The sequence below is a fragment of the Dromaius novaehollandiae genome, chromosome 1, assembly GCF_036370855.1.
Source record: "Dromaius novaehollandiae isolate bDroNov1 chromosome 1, bDroNov1.hap1, whole genome shotgun sequence".
In the NCBI taxonomy this organism is placed as follows: domain Eukaryota; kingdom Metazoa; phylum Chordata; class Aves; order Casuariiformes; family Dromaiidae; genus Dromaius; species Dromaius novaehollandiae.
In genome coordinates this window covers 189742731-189769030 of record NC_088098.1, presented here as the reverse complement: position 1 = coordinate 189769030, position 26300 = coordinate 189742731, and the positions used below count along the sequence as shown (strand labels likewise).

General features: G+C 42.6%; 1 protein-coding gene across 2 annotated transcripts in view; it reads right to left on the bottom strand.

The window, feature by feature from the left end:
• Window positions 1-25869, bottom strand: part of WDFY2 (WD repeat and FYVE domain containing 2) — an 80900-nt gene extending 55031 nt beyond the window's left edge. For both annotated transcript variants that reach the window (XR_010387262.1, XM_064504880.1), the window contains exon 1: window positions 25551-25869. Coding sequence is in view for 1 of the 2 variants with exons in the window: in XM_064504880.1 (XP_064360950.1) it covers window positions 25551-25687 (137 nt within the window). In the remaining variant the exon portion in view is untranslated. The remainder of the gene's footprint in view (window positions 1-25550) is intronic.
• Window positions 25870-26300: the final 431 nt, after the last annotated feature.

Sequence of the window (26300 nt, the reverse complement as noted above, 5' to 3'; positions counted from 1 at the left end):
CCAGCCTCCGCTGCAGAGACTTTGGGCAAGTAAACAAACACCAAAATTAACCAGAAGTCACAAGCATAGAAAATATGCATTACCTGGAGGGTACTAGCACAAGGTTCAGAAAGCTGAGCTGCCTCAGGTCTTCAGCAGCTCCACAAAAGCATTGCTAATTATATATTGTAAGCAGCAGTTCAGTGATTATACCACATTCCAGCATAAATGCTGTAGGGAAGCTAATTTTACCTGCAAATGCAAATAAATGCAAGTAACTGATGTTCTCAGTGAGCACCATCTACAGCTTTGAAATTATTAGTAATTTCATAAATGCTTCTTTTCAAGCAAAGTTTTGAAATTAATTTCCTCATGAAGATCTGTGCATCAGCTTTCCATATGGGGCTTTGGGATAACAAAATGATTTTCATCCCTCCCTTCTTCCCACAGATCCCTGCCACCTGCACTACACCAAATGATCTCCTTCCAGAACAGATGCTGTTTCAGGGTTTCCAATACTGATCAATTCGGGAAGCACACTACCTTCTGAAGGTAATCTCATTGGATAATTTAATTATTTCAAATCCAATTACTTTCACCTCCTTCCCACATTCAAATGTTTAAGTAATGGAAGTTATTAGGAAGATCCTCATTAGATTAAAATACAGGCCTGCTATGCAATAAATGACTCAGTGGAACCATGCTAAAAATATCTAACAGATCAGTGATTTGCAAGAAAGCAACCCTCCAGGTCCCCTCTAAATCATCAGTGAAGCAAAAGGCTAAGAACAAGAAACTACTAGGTCATCATCCTGCTTCCAAGATGTCCTATAGAAAAATCTGTCCTGTAGAATAAAAAACAATTTTTTCAGAGCTGCTACAGGCTACCAACTAAGTTAGAGATCATTTTTAAATTAATCATTTATGCATCTTCACTCAGTATGTTATGTATGTAGCATACATAATAATTTTATGCTTTTGAATCTGTGTACTGAAAGCTAGACAAACCCATTTTTAATACACACACTACAAGTACTACATTTCTAAAAAGTTGCATTAATATACAGGTTAATTTACAGGAAAATATTGATATTTGATCCCAAACACTAGTTTAAAGTTTCTAGTCTGAATTTACAACAAAAACAAATGCCAGTATGAAATGCTGAAAGAATTCTCTCAGTTTTACTGTTCATTCCCATTTTGCTCTGAAGTGATACAATGACATCAGTGAGAAAACAGTACAGCACCTGAGAAGAGAGGTGAATGCAGAAGAACACAGCTTGCAAGTAATAGAGGGATGAAAAGGAAGAAGAGAGATCTTGGCTTGAGTAGTCATATCTTTAGGCCTCATAATTTGTTTTTCATATAAATGTTTTTGTTGCTTAACTACACAGTGCAACATCTAGTAAATTAAGTATTTATTGCAGGGGAAGAAGCCTGTATTTCCACATCCATATGATGCTCTCTCAGCATTTTAATTTCTGGGTGTACATCATTGGCATCATCCACTGCAAAATACTGCTAAATTAACTCAAACTTCTTCACTGCTTCTTGGTGGATATTTTATACATTAAACGGGGTATAACCATTTATTGCAGATATTTGAGGATCCTAGCATGATTAAGCGTACCAGAAAAAGGGTTCTAGCTGCAAGAAGACAAGAGCACACACAACCTCAAAAGTGTTATTTGCCATTGAGAATATACCTATTTCATTCAATAAGTAAACATCTAATGTTTAATTCATGCAACACAAAAATTGTAGGGGAAAATTTGTTTCCATGAGTTTCTTTGACTTTAAGAACATCAATAAGATTCTGACACAAATGAACACCTTTGCAAGCAAACAGCTTTTGAGCCCTAACATCCACATGGTTACCATTAAAGCTGTTACCTTTCAGTTTACATATGTATTTCTGTCACTATATGAACTGACAGTTTAATTAGTTATTTTTCTGGGTTTGTTCTCCATTAAACAAACAAACAAAAAAAACACCTCACCTCATACCTTGTATTGTACAGGTAAGCCCCTTCACCAACAGCCAGGACAACCAGCTGGTCACGTGAGGCTGTGGATGAGGAAGGCTTATTGAAACACCAACTGCAAGAACAGTTGGGCTTTTGTTTTTAAAATATTGGTGAACAACCATGGCACTTTTTCCCAGAGACACATCTACCCGGAATGTATTTGCCTGCTCTGCACCACACCAAGGTGCCTCTGGAAATGCTCTCCTTAGGGGCATTAAGGTCTTTCTGCAGAGAAGTCCCGTTTCCAGTTCCTCCAGTTTGCCACTGAATTTCAACAATGATTCACAGGTGATAAAATGTTCCTTCGGCTTTTCTGTTCATTACCATTTCACTCTCAGAGCAGCCTGACTCAGTTATTTTCACTGTCCTTGCACACACCCTACTCCTAATCGCTTTGCACTGCTAGAGGAGGCAAAAAGCCACTCTGTTGCCCTGGTTAAGCAGGACAACTTTGGCTGGGGAGTCACAGTACTTTTTGGGGAGGAGAGAAGCAAGCCCAGCAGCTTTCGTGCCAGCACTTCTCAAAAAGAGACAGACAGAAAGCAGGGCAGAGCAATACAAAACCCAGCCCAACCCCAAAAGGTTTGTTCTTCAGCTGCAAAGGAACAAAACTGCTGTGCCAGGGTTCTTGGGTTTCTTCTCCTCACGCACATTGAAAGGTGCCTTGCGAGGTGCAAGCAAAGCCCAAAACTCAGAATGTGCAAGTTAGGGGTGATCTGACATTGCAAGGGCTTAGCAGACAGGCTGTTGGTCACCCCTGCAGTTCCCTAGGAATGGGGTGGGTGGAAATCAACACACCTGAACAGAAACTGTTTTTAAACCTGTATTGCAAGACCAAACAATCCATCCTAAACTTTAGATTTTACTGTTAAAAAAAAGTTCTGAGTTGTTATCCATCTCAAGCATCCAATGCTCTTTCACATCCAGCCACCTCCTTCCTATAGACATGCTACAGCTTTCCCATCCTTCAGCATCCAACTTCATATTGTGCTAATTTTATCATCTTGAAGTTAGTCAACTGCTAATTTTCCTGAATATCCTCTTGTTACTGTGTTACAAGACTGGAAGCTTCTGTTCCCTCTACTTTCTTCATTGGTTAGTTGCTGCATATACTTCCATCATTTCATACACGCTTCCTCTTTATAATCAATCTTTCCAAACTCTTGAGAAAGCTGTTCTTGTGTCCCATTCTCCTTACCTGTCTCCAAATCCCTCTAATTATCCAATATTCTGTCTGGACTGGTATATTCTGTACTGAATACAGCAATCCAGAGACCAGCAAACCTGCTGAATTATTATAACTGTTTTCCTTAGCCATCTTCTCCCCTTATGTATCTCAGCAGTGTTTGCTTAATTGACAACAGCTGTACATGTTTTTTTTGTTTTTAATGCAGATGGATATAATTTATAATCTTACAAAATATATATTATATGTATATAATATATAAAATATATCAGATTCTCTCTGCAATACACTACCATCCACTTACTACATTGTCCTGCAGTTCTCATCTGTCCAGACCCAATCAGCTTATCTGCTAAATTGGGACAGATGAGTGGCTCAGACTGCATTTTGGGGGGGGGGGGGGGGGGGCAGAGAGCAGAGGATTCATCAGCTACAGATCCTAGGGGCAATCCCAGAATCACATGTTCCTGGCAAGGGAGATGGAAAAGGAAATGATAAAAGAGGGCAACATGCAGAGGCAATTATGTTCCAGGGAAAACCTTGACAGTATACACCATACCATCCCTTTATAAAGATAATACAGGAAAACCAAGTCTACTACATTGGCACAGAGAGGATGTAACACCGGCTCCTTTTCCACGTATGGAAGAATACTTTATTTAAGTACGTGAAATGGTGCAATACATTAACGGTGCAGCTTTGTAAAGACTGCTGGTGGAGCTCTGCACTGACAGGAGGCCAGTGCTCAGGGGACTGTTACACATCCGCCAAACCAGTAAAAGCTACAGCAGCTCCACTTCATTTAGCCAGTTGTTACCTTATACATAACTTCTGCCTTGCAATGAGGGACAGCTCCCAGTCCATTGGCAAGCCCATTAAATATCTTAGAGCCTCTCTGCTGGTATCCCAAACCTAGTTGCTAGTTTACTGACTTACTTTTCTCTAGAGGGTCACAAGAAGAGTCCTCTGCAATGCCTATCCAGATGCTGTTTCAGCTTGTGTTCTCCAGATCTTCACTGCTGCCGCTCATTGGGGAAGTATCACTCCTATCTTGGAAGAAGTAGATTTGAGGTCTTGAGAAAAAATCGGCCCTAAAGAAAGGATCTGTTTTTTGTTTTGCAACCTCCTCACATTTAAGTTTCTTTCCAAGCTAATACAAAGGGCAACATCCCAAAGTTCAAAGCCAGTAAGTTCTTACTACATCACGCTATTAGGCATGGGGATCCCAATAAAGGCTTTAATGTTTATATTCACAGGAATTAGGGATTTAAGGCAGAGCACTTCAAACCAATGACTTCCAATATCATTTCTGATTTAACTCCTGAGCAACTGTGCACATTCACTGCACAAAGCTGACCAACTTTGCCCATTCTGAATAAAGATGGGGTTCCCTACTAGAAAATGTACAGTACCCTACAGTGCACTCAGCCAAATTCAGATAGACAAACATTCTCGAACTCACATAAAAGGACACTGAGCGCCAAGAGATCTGTAGATTATAGCAGATGCAAAATATTTTATAAAATGTACCACAGAGCTGGCCTGGAAAAAGCAGCACAGTGCATATGTGCAGACATGAGAAGCACATCATCCACTATGCAACATTGCTGGAAGCACTGTACACTGCTCTGCGAACGCTGTATGAGCCAGCCATATGTTTGGACAGTGTCATGCCTGTTACCTTTTTTTAACAAACTGGCCAATCCTGTTTAAAGAACAGTAAAGATTTGGACAGACTAAGCTATTCTGCTAAGAACAAAAGGATGATTTGTAAGATTTCTTTTCAGGAAAGGATAACTGGGAGTTAATCAAGACAAATATATGCCACAGATGTTGGAGTTAAGAAGCGGTGTTCCCAGAGGCCTGACTTAAATGCAGAGGGGTTACATGCAAACAAGCACAGCTTGTTCCAGCATGTGTGCAGCCACCCTACCTCACAGGGAGAGGTAGCCTTCAGCAGAAGACAAGCAGTTAGCACAGGTATGGACCATACACAGAAAGGCTTTCTGTCTATGACTTTGGGCTATTGCAGGGCAGGTGAAACCAGAGGATGGCAGCAGATAATTGAAGTAGACTACATCTTGCACTGACCTTGACTGGGGACACCAGACTTTAAATGCTAACGCAAGATAGAAGACAGCTAGAGACCACCCATTGGGCAAGTAAATCCTTGTGCTAATAGTTAAAGCATAAAATCAGCTCACAGCATCTGCTGGGGAACAAATGAGCTGAGATGGGGAACAGGCAATAAATAAGGAAAGGGTCCTTTACAATTCTGCTGCCTTGCAGGCTCAGCACTACCTGAAAAATTAAATCGGGTTGGTAATTCTGGCTCAGCTATTCACAGGTCAGACAGGATTGCTTCTTACACAGAGTTTGGGGCAGAGGCGAAACAGCTTTGCTTACAGACAATAAAGCTACTATGCAAAAGGACTGGGGCAGTACGTCCAGTTATCTCAAGCAAAGAGATTTGCTTTCCTGCAACTAGAAATGCTGGTTTGGTTTCAAAATCCACACACAATCTGCTGTGTCAAGCAGGTCCTCCTCCCATTCTTCTGTTCTGGTATTCGAGACCCACTGAAGACATCCAGGTAGAATGACCTGACAGTCTCTTCTAATACACGTGAACTGTGTCTTACTATCAAACGTATGCAATGAACTTTGGAGTCCTATACACAATTCACGAGCTCTTACCAAGAAATGTAAATCATTAACAGTCGGCAACAGATTAAGTAGCTTATTTAATTCAGGGATGTTCCAACTACTAAGCATTTGGAGGGAGGGAAGGCACCTGGAGGGAGGTATTTTAATAATTTACTCAGAAGCTAGTGGGAGGTAAAATTTTTTTATAACCAATTTTTATTATAGTGGTGAGGAGGAAGGAGAACACCGTTCCGAGACCAGATAGAGCTACCCTATGGGTAGGATCTAACCCTCCAAGTAGATCAGCCATACAGCTTGCTCTAAATAATACCAATCAACAGGAACAGCAAATTTATGAGAAAGACCCAGAGAAGTTATGACCTTGAACACTGAAGTGAACAAATGGGTTGTTTTGGAAATACAGGCAAACTTCCATCATCCGCACTGCACAGAATAAATTAAATGTGAGCTAACAAAGGCTCTTAGAAACGCAGCAACCAGATCATTCCACAGATGTGTCTTTCCCTCCCTGGCACTGCACCTTTAAAAATGCTTACTCCACTCACACAAGTCTGAAAGACCAAGGTTTGTCTTTGCTTTTCCCACTCTCTTTTTCTGGCCAAGACATTTAATAGTTTCATTTGTTCAAGTTTTTTGAAAAGAAAGTGTTTCTGTGGAAGGAAACAAAAGCTTATGGTATGGCAGCTACATGTCAAATTAGGAGCCACCAAACATTGGGTATCTATGTCCTAGCATTCCCTGGGGTTGACTAGTAACCCATACTTGAGACACACAGGCACCAAAGAGGACCATCCAGCAGTCTTCTTCCACACAATTCCATCATATAAGCTTAGAGACATTTCTCTATGCTCTCATCAGTTCTCCCAGTCATCCCACACTGTCTGCTCTTCTGGCTCCCTTTATTTTTATGCACATCTCAACCAAGCTATTTCTCTCTCTCTAGAGTTTTGGCTCCAGCACTCTACTTAGGCAACTGCTGACAGTGATTTACAAGTCCTGCTAGACTACTTTTTTTTTTTTTTTTTTTTTTTTGTAAATACTCAAGATGTAGGCAAGAACAGAAATTTCAGATGGGTATGTATGTGTGGAAAAGATGCAGATGCTCCTTACCCATCCCAGTCCTCTCCTGTTTCTGAAGTACCTCTCAACGAGCAGCCACCAGCCCACCAAGTCACCCCTTTCCTTGGCAGCAGCAAGCTTTCAGCATCTGTGCATCACCAAGCGACTGCTTAGGCAGCTGTTGTCCCCTTCCTCACCAAGTCAAACATGGCTCTGAAGCAATGAGTCAAAGGCAAAAATTGCCCTTCCTTTCATCTCACTGCAAAGGAATGAATCTCTTCCCATTTGATTTCCATTTTGCCACTGCTTGTAGCATCCCAGCCCACTCCCCATTGCCTGGAGGCTTCACACATGCCTGGGGTCTCCATTATTCAAAACAACTGAATGCATTTTAATAATATTTCAGTACTGAAAAAATCCAATGAGATAGCAATTACTATGGGCTGCTAGTGGGAAAGGACGCTGCTGGAACAGGAGGATACACCGGGTATTTTAGCTTTCCAGAAGGCAACACCTGGCAGATAAAACAACTAAAAAAGCCAAATATCTTTCTATCACCAATATACAAGGTTACTTACCAAATTTATGGTGCCACTGTTTTTCCAATCCAAGATACCCCATTTCATTTTTTTTTTAAATCAACTGACAACTGAATATTGATATTTAAAGCATTTAGCATTGGTAAGGATGTGTGACTGCTCTGAGAGCTTGTGCAGGAAAGAGACAGTTTGCCTCTTTTCAGGTTTGCATTGGTAAGACAGGGCCACTAGAAGAATGAACAAACAGAAAAGTAAGGAAAGGAGAGAGTGAGTTGAGAGGAGTTACATTAGAGATAAAACATGAACGGGAAGAATAAGCAGTAGGGCAACAGGTTATAAAGTACAAATGATACAGTCTTCAGTGAATAAGGACAGTAAGTAGTGAGCAGTTGGTTCAGTAAACCCTAGCCAAAACATACAAAACAGCACAGTATTTTGACAACAATAGATCTATCCAAATTGAGGCAACAGGCTGAAGACAAATCCCTCAAACTCCCAAGACTTCCCCCTACCACTACCCAAATTGCTGGTGTACCAAGAAGGCTTTTTGCATCAAGCCAGCCTAGCATCACGAAGAAGGGAAAACTTCAACTCCATACTTCTCATTTACGAAGCATTCTGGCAGTGATGGACATGGTAATGAAAACCTTTCCAGCTACACTAGACAACTAAGTATTTTCCTGTATGTAACCTCTCAATATGTAAGATGGAAAGCATATACTACATTAAAGGTTCTCTAAATAGTGCACTTATACTTTGCACCATACCTCATAAATACAATTAGCTGGTTCTTGCACTGTTACTTGGGTCACTATATCAGTTAGGCAGTTTCCATTAACAAACAGGATTTTTTTGGCATTTTAGCCAAATTAAGGTTTGTCATCTGTTCCTGTGAAAGAAGCATATGGGAAACAAAACAATTGTTTAAAAAGGACACCCAGCACAGACTATTTACCTGAGTATGATTTCATGTTATCTTTTGTCCTTCAACTGAATACTGCAGGATTTGTACTTCAAACAAAATATTTTCACTTTACATATTTCCAGTTAGTGAGAAAAACCTCACTTCAATTGGCTTCCTCTGCAGTGCTTATGAAAAGTTTCAATGCTTAATGCCATAGCACTGGCTCTTATCAAGTTCCTCCTCTTGTTCCCTTCCCACCTGAATCTCAACAACAAAACATTTCTGTGCTGAAAGAAGCTTAGTTTTTGAATAAATAAACACACAGCACAGACTCAAATTCAGTCCTGTTCAGGAAATATTTGCAAAACATGAGTACTAGTCAAAAATAAAAAAACAGGTGTTTGAGGTGCTTCTAAATCAATCATGGACACATAAACAAAGCAGCACCAAGATCCAACTTCAACAGGAGATCTCAAGAACAGTGATATCAAACATGAGCAGGTCTAATGTAAGTGCACAGAGCTGGGAGCACAAGCCCCCAGAAGAGGTCGGTATTCAGAAATAGGACTCTCAAAACAGTGCACTAAATGCGGCAGCTCAAGGCAGCCAATCCCAAAAAGGTGTGTGAAATCCTGCCCCCTTCCCAGGCCCGGCACACACCTGCAATCCCAGCTTGGACTGCTTAAGCACCTGGGTCCCAAACTCTCTCCTCACAACACCCACCCTTACTCCATAATAGCTTAGTGGTAAGAATATCCAACTAGGAGGACAGAACAGGCTATAGGATCTTCAGAGCCTGCAGAGGTTGAAACCACACTCCCCAGACTTGCATCTCAAACACAAGTCTGACAACAAAAATAGGTGATGCTAAGTCACCTCACAGGGTGGTCGTTACCCTGGCAGCCTGCCCATTTTCTCCCAAGGGTCTGAGCAAAGTCAGAAGCCCCCTGTGCCTGCTAAGTGCTTATGACAGTAACTACGAAGACTTGTCAATGATGAAGTACTTGCCACCAACAGCAGTTAAAAAATAAGATGAAGCCTGGATACTCTCCAATTAAAAAAGAATTAAAATCCTATGTTAGGATGGATGATCACATGTTCTTCCTATGCCCTCTCTCTACAAAGAAACTTTCCGTTTCTACTTTCAGCTTCAGCAATTGATTTTTTTTTTCCTCCTCCAAACTGCCTAATTTTTCAGGTAATACATAACATGGCCAAATGGCAACATAGTGTCACTCAGATCTGCGATTTCAGGAAACAGTATCAACGTAGTTATGTAGGAGGAAGGGGAGCCAAGTTAGATATGTTATTCTGTTTATTTTTATGTTACCTCTGCATCACTGATATCTACTCCTAATTTAAGTTTATTAGAGCCCAAATCTGCTCCTCTTCCTCTTACTGCCTGATTAAAATCCTTGTTTCCATGAGATGGGATGCAATGGAGGCAGAGCAGAATTTCCATTTGTAGCAGGAGTGAGAAAGTACGATCTGGCGGTACAGCAAAAGCAGCGTGTTTTGTAGAAAAATGCTATTAAGACTACTGTAAAACCACATGCCTTGAGTATTCAAGGTACGCATGATTCTACGGAAATCTTGTTGCTTTCTTAAATCCTCTGATCTTGGACCTTAAAAAGGCAAGCACAGTCCTGTAACTGCTTAGGGCTGGGCTATAATCCCTGATATAATTTCCTCAGTACCAGAGGACTCATACCAGGGAAGAATTTCAGACCAACCAGCCTAAGAACAGTTACAGTGACATTACAAACTAAACAAGAAACTTTTCATAAAAAGGGAGCGAATACAAAAAGCTCCTACAACAAAACATCCCTTGCAAGAAACCCAAACGAGAGCAGATGAGTACTCTCGTGCTCCAGCAAAGAACAATAACGTATTGTGAAAGATGAAGAAAACCCAACATGCCTCACCACTGAGGGGCCCAGCACGGGGGGGGAATCAAACACAGCTCAGTAACTCAGTAAGCTCAGGAGTAGGAAGAAAACCCACCTTCCATGGGCCAGCGCCATGCCAAAGAGTTTTTGAACAACGTCGCTACAGCCAATGTGTACATTGTACTTTTGCCTTCACTGCTGTCCTACATTATTTTCTGTGGCAGCAAAAGCTAAGGGATCCCTATCCTAATTCTGCCTTACGTAGCAGCTGTAGACACACTTCTCCAATAATGCCAATATCTCGTCTGCTTCTGCTCATAACGAGGTCAGCAGCAAAACTCTCAAATGATGTGGGAGCAGGATGAATTGATTTATGATAATTTTAGTGTTCATTTACATATTGAAACAAAAGCAAATGACTCTTCCCAACAGGAGACATATCAGTAAGTGTTTTTGGTGTGGGAAGCAGAAAAGACATTTTTCAGTTCAGGATAGTGCCTTATCCCCACAGACAGACTCTTGTCCAATAGAGCACAAAGCTGTAGCAAGCAAAACAGAATGAAAAAAATATATGCTGAATAAACATAATATGAATCCTCAACCATGGACCCAAAGTGAAACAGCTTGTACAAAAATAAGCTATACAAGACTGTCCTTAAGACAACATATGTAACATATGTATACCCCAACAATAGATGTAGCTTCTGTTACATTATCAGTGGCAAGTAACCTGGATAAGACAGAAAGACCTATAGCGCATTTACAGCACAAGTGTCTCTAGCTGTACAGTGCAGTCTACTGCAAACATACTCTGAAATAATCCGTTTAATAATTTGATTTTTGTACTTAAAGTTTTCTATGCCCTTCTCAGGTAGTGAAGTTCAGGGCCCATTTAAGTAGTATACTTTCTCTTGGTTTCTGTGTAGCATTACCAGTTTTACCAGGAAACTAAAGTTTCTTATCTGCTATCCATCTTGAAGTTCTAATACAAACCTCAGTCAGAGATTTCCAGCGTCATTTTGCAGCAACACCAAAGATCTTCACAGATTTTGTTGAAGTCTTGGTTACAGGAAACATGTATAGGGTAAAAACAATGCTTGGAATAAGGTCTGAGGCTAGTATAGGTCCAACTTATTTCAAGTGTTTTACAGACTAAAAGGAGCAGAAAAGTCATTTTTATGACTGAAGGTCTTTTCAGAGATGAAAAGTTTAAGTAAAGCCTTCCCGTGAACAGTTTCCATGTTTGCCTGGTCTCAAAGATTTGCTCTACATTTGAATTACCTTGATGAAGAATCCTCTCTCTTCAGCACGCAACCCCAAAATGGATGCTTACTTCAAAGGAATAGAGGATTAGTGACTTGTATTTCAAAAACTGGTCTTTGTTACAGCCTGACACTGTTCTATTGCTTTCTCTGAAAGCGTAGGGCCAAAGCTTTCACTTGGACTGAAACAGCAGAGGGGCTGTTACACTCAACATAGCCTAGGCCTGGGCTCTTCTACTGGCAGCCCACAGAGCAGCTCCAGTTGTACCAAACGTGCTGGAAGGATGCCATCCCACGACACTGTCAGCAGGGGATGAGCTGGTAAATATTTATATCTTGTCTCCCAGATCCATGGGACATGACAAAGCAACACTCAGCTCAAACCAAAGATTGCCCTGGCTGTCAAAAGCAAAGGCTTGCGGAGAGCAATTACCTTGACCAGAACAGTGCACATCTTCACTGTCAGGAAATATGAGGAGATATACTTGGATGGTAACAAGTTCAGCGCATGGGCCTCCAAGGTGCAGCATGCAAACATGAGTATCTGATGGGAGTACTCTACCACAGAGGCCACCAGTGCCATCTCTCTGCTCCTGCTGGGGTTCAGCCCTGGCTGCAGTGACAGGGCTCACGGGCTGACATTTTGCACACTGGAATCCAGCACTACACACATTGCTGCTCAGCACTGTGGCCTCAGAAGATCTGCCCTCCCCCAGACAGCTGGCTGAAGTTAATTTTAGGAACCTCAAATTTTTGGTCTCAAATTCAGGTTTCTTAAATTTATTTTTTTACAGATCTTAGACTAACAGAAATGGTTACAGACTGACCAGTTTCAAAGGTTGTGTCTTGCTTAAGCCATCTAGTTCTTTTTTCTTATAATCACGAAGAAAATTTTCCATAGACATTTTAACACCTCTACAGCAGGGGTGGCCACAAGATCTGGGTGCCTCGGTTGTGTAAGTTACAGCTGTATTAAAAAATGATACAGGCCCAGGATCAGTCTCTGGCACTGAGGCTACCTGGCATAGACAAGAATGACTGCATCCAAGCCATATATTGGGAATGGTCCCTGGTCCAAGCTAATTCGCAAACCCTGCCCCAGGGATTGTTTGACACCATGCAAATTGGCTCACAGCAAGAACAGTCTCTGCTACAATCATGTAATAAAGACAGCCAGATTCCCGTGCCTGAGAATGTACTCTGGCACTATTTAATTTATTAGAAATGTATTAGAAATGTAGCCATCATAACAACCGGTGCTAGGTTCAGCTGCCTGTTTTTCCCAGCTGTTTCATGTAGTTACTGGAAAGAGGAGACAATATCGATCTCGCTGAAGTCTGCCCTACATACATCATAATGTGCAATATCGTCCTTGTTGAGAAGAGCGTCAAAATGACTAGGAGTTTGTTGTCTTTACTCACAATAGCCATCTCTTCTTGTCACGTTATACACCACAATAATATCTCAAGATGTTCCATATTTTCCCCAGTTTTCCTCCTTCATTCTTATTAGCCTGAGGTCAGCGGGAAGGTATTGGCCAGCGTCTGAACAAACAGCAATTTCTGGCTGAAATAGAGTCATCACTCACAGCCATAAAGGGAAGCCAAACTAAAAACAAACAGGAGGGCAGAGGATTGCCAACCTCGTGCTTCAGAACTATCACAAAGTCTGGTTTACAAATCAGGAGCCCACCTGCAAACACAGACGGTATCACTTAGTTCTGGAAGAATAGCTTCAAATTTGAGGTGTCAGTATACACACATATATCACTTTTTGAAACCACTGTTCACACTTGCAATGCAAAACACTTGACTACAAATCACTAAGCAATTACCCATGTCATTAGTTTTCCCACATTGAGAATTTTTGTCAAAATGGTCATTTGACTGCTTCTCTCACATCACTCAATATACAAAACACTTGCCTCTACAGTTAATAGTCACATTTTTGTAACCAAGAGCTGAATAACAATTATAGTTGTTTCTGAAAGAATCTGGTTCTTTAAAGAATATAAAAAATGTCTTTTTATGTCAAAGTGCACAAAAGCACAAGCTCTGTTTTGGAGCAAGCCAAATGAAAGACAATTGGAGACACTGACCACGGACGACCAAATCATTTTGATAGGTTTTTCCAAGCTTCCTGCTGGTTAGGACACCTAGGAATTTGCAGTACTTGGCCATTCATTCAGACTTGTTCACACCTCTTAAAAAGGAAACAATGTGCTCATTTGGGATCCTTTGGAAACAGTTTAAGTCATCAGAGCTCTTTAGAAGGATGAAAAGAAGCTGTGACCCAAAAGGACTCTATGGACAAAATGAATCCGGAATGGAGACCTCTTGTCTTGGTTTCCTATTAATGAAAACTTATTAAAGAAATCTTTACCAAGCTTGCTTCTTAGCCACCAAATAACCTACCGGGGAGCAGAGAGAGAAGGAATAAAAACATTCATAATCACAGAAGAGCTTTCAGAATTCAATTAAAGTTTGTGCATTTCCAAGCACTACAGCGTATAACTTTTTTAAACAATCAGCTCAATCATAACTCTTTCCCTACTGGTTTCTCTGCTATCTAATATGGGTTAGTCACAGGATTAGAGAAAAAGTGAACCACTGAAAGCCTAAGGACATGACTACTAATATTCACAGAACTTCTTGTTAAATAAAAACCTCCTACCCTTTCTTTTAATCTCCTACTCCAGAACCAAGCTTTTGGATAAAAGTAGTCATTAAAGCTACTGTGGGAATTCCTGCCTTCCAGCTGTCACATGCTCCCCCACCATGATGAATACAAGCAACTATAAGGGGGAAAGAGCGTACAAAGGCAAAGATAAGGTACCAAACAAGAGTGGTCCCACATGCCCCTCTGGAAATAACACTCCATAATGCTTTCTTCCATCTGGCTCAGCCAGTGGGGCAGCGCTGAGCACCAGGAGCATCTGCGCAGCCTGGCACGCTAACTGCAGGAATGGCATCAGCAAAGGGGCCGAGAGCGCCTTGCCCCATGAACTCGATGCGCCTCCTCCCCTGTCTGCCAGCATGTTGCAGCTCATGCTGCCGCAGGACTCCAAACCCTGTGGCAAGCTCTCCAAAATTTTAAAGCTTGGCTAGAAATAAAGCAAATAACAGCACAAATCCAAATTTGAATGTGAAAATTTTGTTAAGCAAATGTTTGTAAGAGACTAAGCTGATGTCCCTGCTGAAGTCAGGCAGAATCATTTGCCAACTGATATTTTTAAAGATGATAGATTCAGCTATTCCCATTCATTTGCTGACAGTTGCAGTAAGTTAGTGAGAGGAGATCTGTTTATAAAGCTTGATTCACTTTCTGAAGTGCAGAGACCGCGCTCTTCTTAGGCAAGGGATTTGTGTCCATAGGTAGTGTAATCAAACCCTTCTATATAACACACTGTGTCAATTATAGTGGCCTACCACCCGTTAGAGTTGATGTGCTTAAGGAAACCGCTTCCCCTGCCTGAAGAAATCTAGCATATGTCTATTCTTAGCTGATAATGGCAGCTAATGCAGGTTCAAAAACTCCTATCCTGTCTCACTTCAGATGCAAGGCAAACATGAGGTAGTATTAGACAGACTTTTGCTCTTCAGAGAGGGCTAAAAACCTTAACTGCTCAGGCAGCACACAAAACAGCCAAGGCAAGGCATTGGTAGAGCCAGTATGCACTTTTGGAGTTTAATTACAGTTATTCTGGCAGAGTGGGATGTAAAATGGGGCTGACTGGAACAGCGTACAGTGCACCACTTCACCGCAGGAAAAAAACAAAAAAATCAAGTTTGCAATTCCAATCATTAAATAGTTCTAGTCTAGGTTTAGGGCACCATAAACCAAAAGGTATCAATCTGGACTTGACAGATGCATCCTCTTCCCACCCCTCTCCCTCAATACAATAAACATGGGGCCAGTTCCATTCCTGTCCTCCCCGGGCTAGTACTTACCATTCTTTCAGTGACCAATAACTGTCCTAACTGAAATCTGCTTCAATCTACAGCTTTAGCAGAAGCAGGTACTGATTAAAAACATATATATATCTGTTATTGTGGAACTTCAGCTCTGGAAATGAGCATTCAGCAAAGACCCTTTCACCTTCCCTTTAGCTACTGGCCTGCAGAGAGCAGACTACCTTCAGGCTGCTGTCTTGTCCAGGTCTCCTGCACCACAGGAGTTCAAAGCAATGGGACTGACAGGACAAGAGCGGGCACAAGGGCTGTACAGCACACAGCCTGCATGGGTGAACAGCACAGGCTCAGCAAAGCAGAGGCACAAGATCTCATACCGGCCTCCCAGTAACTGCAGAACTGCAATCAGCCTTTGACGGTAGCCTATTGCTTGTCCAGTGAACTAAAGGCAATTTTTACAGTCCCAGCCACTCTCAGAGACACGCTTCATGAGCCTAGCTAAAACACCATGTAGAGGATCTCCCCTGCCACCAAAATGCTGCAGCTGTCTTCAGTCAGTTCTGCATGCAATAAAAGCTGTACTAGACCACAAATTATGTCCATGCCAACAAACACCTCCTAAGAAATTCTACTTTCAATCTGTGCCATGCACATCTGCAAGACTTGAGGCCTTCACAAAGTCAACTTGAACCACTCTTTGGTAGTAGCCTGTAGCCTACATTTGCTCTAGAAAAACAAAAGGCTGAGAGAGGAGTCAGAATTTCCCTGTACCAAACAGGAAAATGCGGAGGGAGCAGGGGAGTGAGGAGATACAGAAGAAATATTTAAAATAATGATATTTATTTATAAATAAAGATATTTATTTTAGAAATATTTTAAGTAAGGATAATTCAGCAGAAAGGCAAAATTAGTGCAAATTAGTTACATGCGGGCTGTCATTTCCAGTTTCACAGCGCTGAGATTCTTAAAGTTTCCAACAAACATGAAGAGGGGAAAATACCTAATGAGGATGAAACTAGACCCATCCATTAAAAGGGATTACATTCCATGGTTTTCTGAGATAAGAAGTGGATTACATATCCAGGCAATCCCTTCTGGATCTTTGTGTAATAAACTGGGCCAGAAACACAAACACAGGCAAAAACCTTATGGAATGCAGTTTAGCAGACAACTGTAAGGAAAGAAATCTCAGAGCATGCATTCTCAGAGAAGCATTCAAGCTAGAGGACATGTCTATTTAATAAGTTTGGCTGTACTGCTTCAGAAATGCTAAGCTATGACAAGAAGGAAAGCACCAGAATGGACCACTTTTCAGTTCTCTCCTGCTTCATCTTATCTTGCATTACAATACACAGACTGGATTTCCTCTTTTAGTCACTGACTAAACCTCCACCGCTCTACCCTCCTGCATTTTTTATTCTGAGGCACAGATGAGCTAAATATTGCAGAGACTGCTGGTACCTATGGACCTGAATCTTGAAACCATTGTACCAAGAGATATGTGCCATTGCTCTGAACCAATGCCAAAACCTTGTCTGATATTCCATCTTTTACCAAGCATTGGCTTACAGAAGCATAATCATGTTTTTGCTATTCCTTATTACCTTTTAAGCTAAAGTAAAAGCTTTAGCATCAACTCATGATTATTAGACCTTACTAGAGCTAAAAAAAAGCTGTTTACTTTAAGATCCTATAATACTCTAAGCACTGTCTGCTTAAGAACACATTTAAGAATAAGTATCTTCTTTCTGAACCTCTTCAAGACAGTGCAATGTCTTTTCTCTTTCATCCGAATGCAGGCCAAATCAGAGAATTCAGTTTGGTGGCAAAACAGACAACGCTGTCCTAATGCGAGTTGACCTCATTTCTCTCCACAGGACTCAACACTGAACGAAACTTCTATTACAGATTGGTAAAGGTCAACAGCATTGCCTTGTGGAGTTGATCGATGACTACTATTATTTTAAGAACCTATTAAGAATCTTTCACCTCACACTAAGTTGGAATGATACAGAATTTAAAGAATAAAAGACAACTTTAGATGAAACATCTCAGTAAACCTGCCAGCAGAACAGCAGTGCTCTCCTACCCAGAACTGTGCTTTGGCATCATCTTAGATTCACTGTTCAAAACCTGAAGAGTTTCCTGAAAAACTTGATTTAAGTGGAGAATACACATGGCCCAACAAGCAAAGCCCATATGTTCAAAGTCAGGACGAGGTTAGTTACACAACACTATTTCTTGCAGCTCAACTAAGAGAAAAATGCTACTTTTTTTTTTCTTTTTAAACCCAGCCTCCACAGATGTTCCCCCATTCATGAAGATGATGGCTGTATTGGGGCTATTATCCAAAATTTCAGCAAAGTCTACTTTCCAAAATTTATTATCCATTTTCTGATCTCCAAGGTATCAAGTTTAACTATGATTTATTTGTAGTTTCAAACCACTAGGCACGCAAACTATGACACATGAAGAATCACAAGGATGCACATGGTTTAGTAGTTATGTAAAGCTCCCTCCCTGGAGGGCTCTGTGGTAAATCTTCTCGTCTCCTGCTTCTCATTTCACAACATTGTTCTTCCAATTCTCCAGGCTTGCTCCATCCACGCACCCAACCCAGTTGCTGCGGATGCTCACTATGCTCGGGCAGATGTTTGCTTTCTGGTTTCCTCATTTATTGCATTTCATATTTTACTCTGCAAAAGTTAGGAGGACCATTTTATTCTCTTGTCTGAAGTGCCAGTGCAGAACAAGGGTCTGCTGAACAGGATGTCTCCTGCTGCTTGTGATTATTCTCAGCACCCACATGCTGTGCCCTGTGGCCACCGCTCCTTCCCCTCCCACAGGGCCCATCTCAGCCCAGTCCATCCTGTGGCACCACAGCTGCATCCATCCCTTCCTTGAACCATATGCAGAAAGGGAACAGCTGCGGTTTTTCCTGATCCTGCGTTTGCAATGGATTATGCTAGGGACTACCGCAATTCTGCTCAAATCCCTGGGCAAATATACACAGATACCTGCAGAGTTTTATATAAAACCACTTGTATTTGACAGGTGTGATGTAAGTAGCATGGGCAAAGCAATTAAACATGGCTTCTGGGGAGCTTTCATGCGAATGGTCTTTCACAGTCTGAGAGGTTACAGTGCACTGAACGCAGTGATGTACAGAAGATATTCCTGCAAAAGCCAGTTTCTTTCCTTAGGGCACTGCCCACTGTTTATGAAGCTTTTAAAGCTCCCTAGCACAGGAGCAGAGTGCGCCTGTATTATGCCTCCCCATTTTCTCCTTCCCATTTCTTCTGAGCCCCCAGGCATATCCTGACTTCTCTTAAGACTGTTGCAAACAACATTTTACAAAACAGGAGATAGTTTTTTGGAAGCACTCCTGTGCCACTTTTGAGCAGTTCCTCTTGCATATATTACCATGCACATGAAAGCTGTTGCTGGGAAACCTGTGCAGAGATCACAGTCAGTAGATACTGTGCAGGAACTGGTGCAGCTGGAGAGAGGGAAAGGAAAAAAAGGAATACTGCTCAACAACCCAAATCCTGCGAGACAGAGCAAATAAGGTACAGACATATTTTTATTGTGCCCAATCTCACATGCCATTTGAGAGCTTCAGTCCACTAACTGATCCTCTCTGAATGATCTGCCTTACTAGCTTATTCGCTCCAAAACCACTGCAATTTAAGTCTACGTATTGCAGCTGTTTGTAGCATCACTGCCTCCTCTAGATATCTTCAGCTTTAGGAGAACAACTAAGTTTCCTGTAATGGTACATTTTTAGTTATACACCAGCTCTATATTGTGTAGTCACTTGATAACTGGCATTTGTTTCTCTTCCAGGACTGCGGGGCAAACACAAGGGTGGTATTGTGGAGTTCCCTCTCTGGGAGCATTATGCAGCTGCAGAGCTGGAGTAGCTGCAGGGGAAGGTCACCAAGCCAAACAGTGAAGCATGACAGATATAAGACGTGCTGACAAGAGAACCAATCTCCATGTAAACAGGTGCCAGTGAAATTAAAACAGGGTTGTGGATGACAAGAAGAAATAAGAAACTGGTTAATATGGGAGACATGCACCATCTCTAAACTTGTTGCAACTCAGTGTTGTCCAGGAGCTGGCAGAAATGAGGCGGCATTAATTCCAGTGGAAGGTATATTAAGCAGTTATCCAAACAATGCTTTTAAGATATGATACATGTGTCTATGAATATGCATGCATTTTTTATATAAAGCAAAATCTCTAAATCAGAGGGGGAGAAACACATTACATCCCATATTCTAAACATTCAAGCACCTAATGTTCCACAGTGTTTTGATGCCTTACTACACAGCTGAAACCAGGTTTGTGCAAGTCTTTATCCAAGCCATGCCATCATATCGCATATCCAAATACCATCTGGCAGTTAAGACATGCGTTTAATACAACTGCAGGAGTTGCACCAATTTGACCTACACAAGCTAGCAGTAGCGGGATAGCTAAAAACAGAAAGACAAGACTAAATCCTCATCCTTTAAAAATTTAAATAACACTAAGTACTCTGGGGAGAGCAGCATAAGGCAAGGTATATCATCAAACTTCACCAACTTGGTGGCACAAAGTGCCACAGCAGGGTTAAAAAGTACATCACAAGGTCACTCACTACTTGACAAGTTACTAAGTAGAGTTCATCATCACCAACAAGTACTCAGCAAAACGTTCTGTGTGCTGGCCCCAGGATTTTGGCATCTCAGCAGGATACATTTTAGTCAAACCAGGGACAGTTATTTTTCAACATCTGGAACAATTTCTGTTTCCATGAGCTTTTGGATCTTCTGTCTTCTCTTAAACCTCTTGCCAACATCCGCTTCTTTCACTCAAACAGCTAGTGCTAACCTCCACCCTGAGCTTTATTCCAGACAGAGTCATCAAGTTGCAACACATCCCATTAGTTAATAAATAAATTAAAAATACAGAGCAAACAAGTTGCATCTACAACAATACACCTCTTATGAACTCTCATACTACTATTTGCAAGTTCCTTCACTTCCTCTCAACAATTTTATCAGTCACTGATGTTTTTATTGAATTTTAAAGAGCCCCCAGGCAGGAAGAAGCCTTTTTACACCGGTGAAGAACATTCACACCTTTTGCACTGCTTAAACTACCATTCCAGCTGCAATAACCTGAGTGTGAAACCTACAGGCTTGGACTGATACACACAGAGCCAGTATCAAAATTAGTTCCTTTGTCATCTCCATTTCTAGTGCAAACCAAGAGCCCCACAAAAAGCAGAACAGCTGTCAGTGACATAACCCTACGTTTAGATGAGAATTATAAACCCATTTTGCAACCATAGCTCTGCACAGCAATCTCTCTATATCAGCCCACCACAGCAGATAGGAAATCAAGTAAGTTTACCAAGGGTTTGCAGTGCCTCACATCCTGCCTGGATGCAGTATTGAGAGTGAAGAGTCCCACCTTTCCTTTAAAAATGTTTCACAGGCATAGGCTATCTTACCTGTGCATGAACTATAATACTATATGCTTTATGTTCTGGATCTGGACAAGAAAATCTCAAGGAACAAAAGACTGCTAATATTTAGGAGTTGAAAGATCATACTTTAAATGCATGTCAGAAGGATGTCAAAGAAAACCCCCGCATTTTTTGTCAGGTATGCATTCCTAGTGCACCACTTGTTTATCAAACTCTAGATTTCATCTACACAAGAACGGCATTCGTTCAGTATAACTCCTAAAGAAACTGCTGATTAGCATACCCAGAAGACAAGCCTTGGACAACAAACTAAAGGCATATCTACATTTTAAATCCCCAAACTGTAGAACAAACCAAGTCATACAAATTCTGTACAGTTTTGTCAATGCAAGATAAAGACACTAATACGAATGTACATGACAAACAGTCTGCGCTCACTGCCACTTACATTTACACAGTGCTCCATACAGAGAAGCTGAGAAATCTTGGTACTAAAGGAATTAAAGATGATACAAGGTAGTAGAAGAGACAAAGGTCTCTGCTCCCTTATTTTAAAATAGCTTAATTTCTCTGGCATGCAATTTACAGAGAGATTTTCCTTCCTTCCTTCTAGGGGATTAAAATGCCTGCTTTTTAAAAAGAAAAGAGAAGTCTTTTGACAATTTTCAATTGTGGACTACAACAGCTTTTATTTCACACGAATACTTCAAGGAAAGCAATTATGCCTGCAATACCTACACTCCCAAGGTGTGTTACATGCAAGTTAGCACAGAACTTTCACACCAAAGGAGGCACACACCAGAGTTCATAATTGTCGGGCAGTTTGTCTACACCATCATGTGCCTAAATATGTCTTCACCTACAATATATGTAGTGGCACCCAAAAAAGATGGTTAGTGGCAAAGAATAAGTTTACTGCTATGACACCTATCGCCCTCTGACCAGTTTTACATGGTGACACATGATCAAAACATCAGACCCAAGTGAATTAGCATCCACATCACTGGCAGACTCTTGGGAAATCCAAAAGTTTGCCAACACCAGGCAGAATTGCTGCTACCGAAAACCGGGTGAGTCAGTACACTTTTCCCATGGTATCCCTGTGCTCAGGTAGGATTAATGATACTAAATCTTCTCTTCTCTGGAGCATGAAGTAGATACGTCTGAACTTGACAGGCCAGTGACCTAATTTTCAGAAGTGCCCAACACCCACGTCTCCCTCCAAAGTCAACAAAAGACACGGGCACTCAGCAATTTTGAAATTGTAGTACATGCTTTTTACATACAAGAAGCTAATGAAAATGTAGGGCCAGCTGTGCATACTAGAAAAAAACAGTTCTAGCCTTACGTGTAGAATTTCGGGCCTTCAATGCGATATATCACGCAAGACTTTATATGCTTGGATGTACGTGTCTGATAATCCCATTGGTTTGCCGGCAGGCAGAAGAGCATGGATGAAAGCTAATAATCCCTGCCTCATCAGGTTAATACATTCTTGGATAACAAATTCTGCCACTCCTTTAACTTTCAGCTGCCTGGACAGCTGCTCTCCTTTTTCTTAGAAGAAAAAACAGAAGAAAATTGCACCATATCCTTCCCAGTGTACCTCAACAGCTGGTACTGTAACGGGATAGAGATTCAGTGTATTTTGCCATAATAAGCAACCAGCCAAAACAATTAGGAGCAGGAGACAATACATGCAGCTGAGCTGACATGACTGATTAGGATTCAGAAAGGAAAATATGGAGAATATACAGGTATGCACACTGAAGAGAAACCCTAACCTTGCAGGTTGTGTGAAGTTCAGACAATCATAAATACGTACAGCCTCTGGCTACCTTCTTTCTCCACTTACATCCTTTCTGAAGAACAACCACACTCTGTATTATCACTTAGTTTTCATTTTACTTCTGGAAATATGTGCATTTATGTGCTATAAATACAGTTCAATGCCATATAGTGCACCACTGTATCTGCAGAGCTTAATTAGTTTTCAATTTAAAATACACCTTAAAGGATTTATGCACTAAAGAAAGCCTTTAAAGTGGACCCTAGTTATTGTGTATGTTAACAGATCACTAGCAACTCCAACATTGACGTATTCAGCCATTAACCACAGAGGCAAGGGATGACTCTCTCCTCTTCATTTCAATACAGCTGTCCTACCCAGTCTAAAGCAAATGCTGGAAATGCCAAGTCATTCCAGCTAAAGCTCACTGTAAAAGTTTCAGAACATCTTTCTCATATATTGTGGGCTGGTAAACTCAGCCAAAAATCACTTACTTAAAAAGTTGAGAGACAGATAACTTCTGCATAACCATCCTTCTGAGTTTCCAGGAATCTCAAAAAGCCCTCCACATTCATTCCAAGGCCATTAAACAACATCAACATTAAAAGGCAGGTCTAAACAGGAAGAAGTATCATTATGATCTGCATCAACCTAATCATAAGACCAAGTTATTTTGAGTCTGGCAAGCTATGCTTGCATCCTAGATATCCAGCAACCTCCAAGTTTGATTCCCAAATTGCTACTCCTTCCAAGTAGGTTTTAGACTCTAAGTGTTTTTATGACAATAAAAATATTAACATAGATTTAAAACAAAGGAGGAAATATTTTTTTGCTCAAAAGGCATCAATCAACAGCTTTGTGCCTACAAAAATAAAAGGCATGATTAAAATTGATAGCATCTCAAAACCACTGCAAACTAGTCCCACAAGCAGGCAGATCACTTGGTTAGCACCTTTAAAGAGAAAATTACTTGGGAACCTCCAGACTTAAAACAGTATTTGTAGTTTCCTTAGAGCCTCAGGTAGAGGATTTTTTTTAACCCTGTTTCATTAGTAAGCAGGACCTAACTCACTTAGGGCAGGGGAGTTAGTTTTGTTCTGGGATGGGACTGGAGAGGCGTTTTGCTGGAGAACTAGCCTGTTTCTTAATGAGAAGCTTCTGGTCTCCACCTCACCACTGGTTTCTTGAATCCAGTATCTCGGTTACTCCCCCTCTTTCCAGTCCCTTTTTCTACGAAAAAAATATTAACTTGGAGCATCAACCAATTCTCAATAATTCATACCTGCTAAAATAATAACAACAGAAGATACTTATTTTTTTTGACCGGGAAGATGAGGGGAGAGACACAGACACCTCATACAAGAATATTTCCTTACAGATAAAAAGAAGTGGCTGAGCAAGCCTAACAAGCTACAATACGCCAAAACACACTCAAGCTTTACTCAGCTTCCCAACGGTAAGTAAAAAAAGTAAAGAAAGTAAAATTTTGGTCATGTAGCAATGTAAAACTCTGCTTAAAGTCTCTTTCACAGGGTACCTGTTTTAAGTAGCTCATCCACTTCCTCTTGCCATAAAGCATGAAAGCTCACTTGGAAACCATAGCTTAGACGAACTTAAATGATCTCGAGTTTGCATGGTTCACATTTCTGACAGCTAGCTGAAAACTAACTCACAGTGAGGATAAAGACAAGGGGAAAGAAATACCGGCAGTTTTTAGAAAAGCTAGTAGTGCAGATACTCTTTGTGGGAAAAGAGGTCTGAAGAGAAAGAGTCCACAAAAATGTCTTGAAAAATTGAAAGATATTCACACAGAGATCAACATTTATCCTTCAAATGTGCAGCTGGGAACACATGTTACATTCTACGTGCTTGAGCTGTAAAGAAATTGTATTTGAAATAACTATTTATGGACTCCATAAGAAAAATTAAGCTCTTGTTTTAAAGGAAGACTTCAGCCATAAAACTGAAATAAGTTTTAATAGTATCAGAAGGGCAAGGATTGCCCCTGAGTAGCTTCAGACATGCACTCATCCTGCACAGCACGACTAAATGGTCTCACAACATACTGCTCTTTGGCAGCTTTACAACACAGGTTTTAACTCCAAGATCTTACCACTGAGATACGGTATTTTTAAACAACTACCAAGAAACATGTGGAGAGGGGAAACAGGAACTGAAACTACTGTTTTAGCCCATGGCCCCACTATCTTTGGAGAAGGTCAGTGAAAGATCTCCATGGCTCCCCAGGCAGCCATGCAGCAATCCTCGTGATGAAACCCATCTGCAATCCCATTTTTAACACATTCAGAGAAGGCGCACAAGTTGGCACGCTGGAAGTTTCGGCAGTGCCCCAGCCTATCATTTTACTCACTGACCCGCCGCAGAGTGGGGACGCCCGTCCCCACCGCCCCAGGCCCCGTCTTGGCCATGAGCGGATGGGGTGGCCAGCCCAAACCCACGCCCGTACGTGGGACCCCCGGGCCGCAGCGATGCTTTACGGGAGGCTCGCCTGCCCGACACCTGCCGCGCTGCTGGCGCGGACCCAGCCGGGCTGCTCTGCGCGGACCGGAGGGGAAGGACTTGGGTGGTGGGTCAGCACCGCCAGTGAGGGTCCACCACCACCAGCGGTGAGGGACCGCCGCCATGACCGGTGATGGACCACCACCACCGCTGAGAGACCACCACCGCCGCGGCCCCCGGCGGCGGGGCCCTGCCCGCGGAGCCCGGGCGGGCGCTGCCCCTCGGAACCGGGCCGACGGGGCCGCCGCGGCTCGGGACTCGCAGCATCCCGCCGTCGGGCCCCGGGGCGCCGGCGGCGGCCGCAGCCCCGCGAGGCGGCGGCGCCCCCCGCCGCCCCGGTACCTGTCCTCGGAGACGCTGATGACCCCGTCCTCCTTGGGCACAATCGCTGCCATGTTCACCACCTCCTGCGAGCCCTCCACCTTGTGCAGCAGGAGGGGCTTGCGGGTGAGCGCCTTGGGCTGCGGCTCGGCCGCCATGGGCGCCGCGGCCGGGCACCGGCGCTGCTGCGGGGGGAGGCGGCCGCACAGGCGCGGCGGCAGGAGGCGGCGGCGGAGGAGGGACTTGCTGGTGCCGGGCGCCCCGGCGCATCCCCCGGCCGCCCCGCGGGCTCCCTGGGAAGCAGGGCCGGGCTGGCAGCCGCGGGGCGGGCGGAGCGTGGCGCCCGGCCCGGCGCGGCCCGGCCCCGGGGGCGCGGCGCGGGGGGCGGAGGGGGAAATGGCGGCCGCCGGCTGCCGCCGCCGCCGCCATCTCGCGGCTCGGGCCGGGGCTCGCCGCGGGGCCGGGCCGCCCCAGGCGGCTCCGGGGGCAGCCGGGACCGCGGCGACTCCCCGGCGGCCCCAAACGCGAGGCTCGGCCGAAGCGTTTTTAACGCCGGGGGCCCGCGGTGGCCGGGGGCAGAGGGGCGCTGCCAGACCGTGGTTAATCTCCCCTGTTAAAATTGCTTCTTTTGCAGGTCAAAGACTGGTAAATGAAAACCTTGAGCAGACGATTTTAGTCGTCTTTATTTAATTGTTGTTTTAATTAATTAATAATTTAATTATTTTAATTTAAGCACGTATCCCGCTGTCCGCAGCGAAGGGTGGTTGGGTG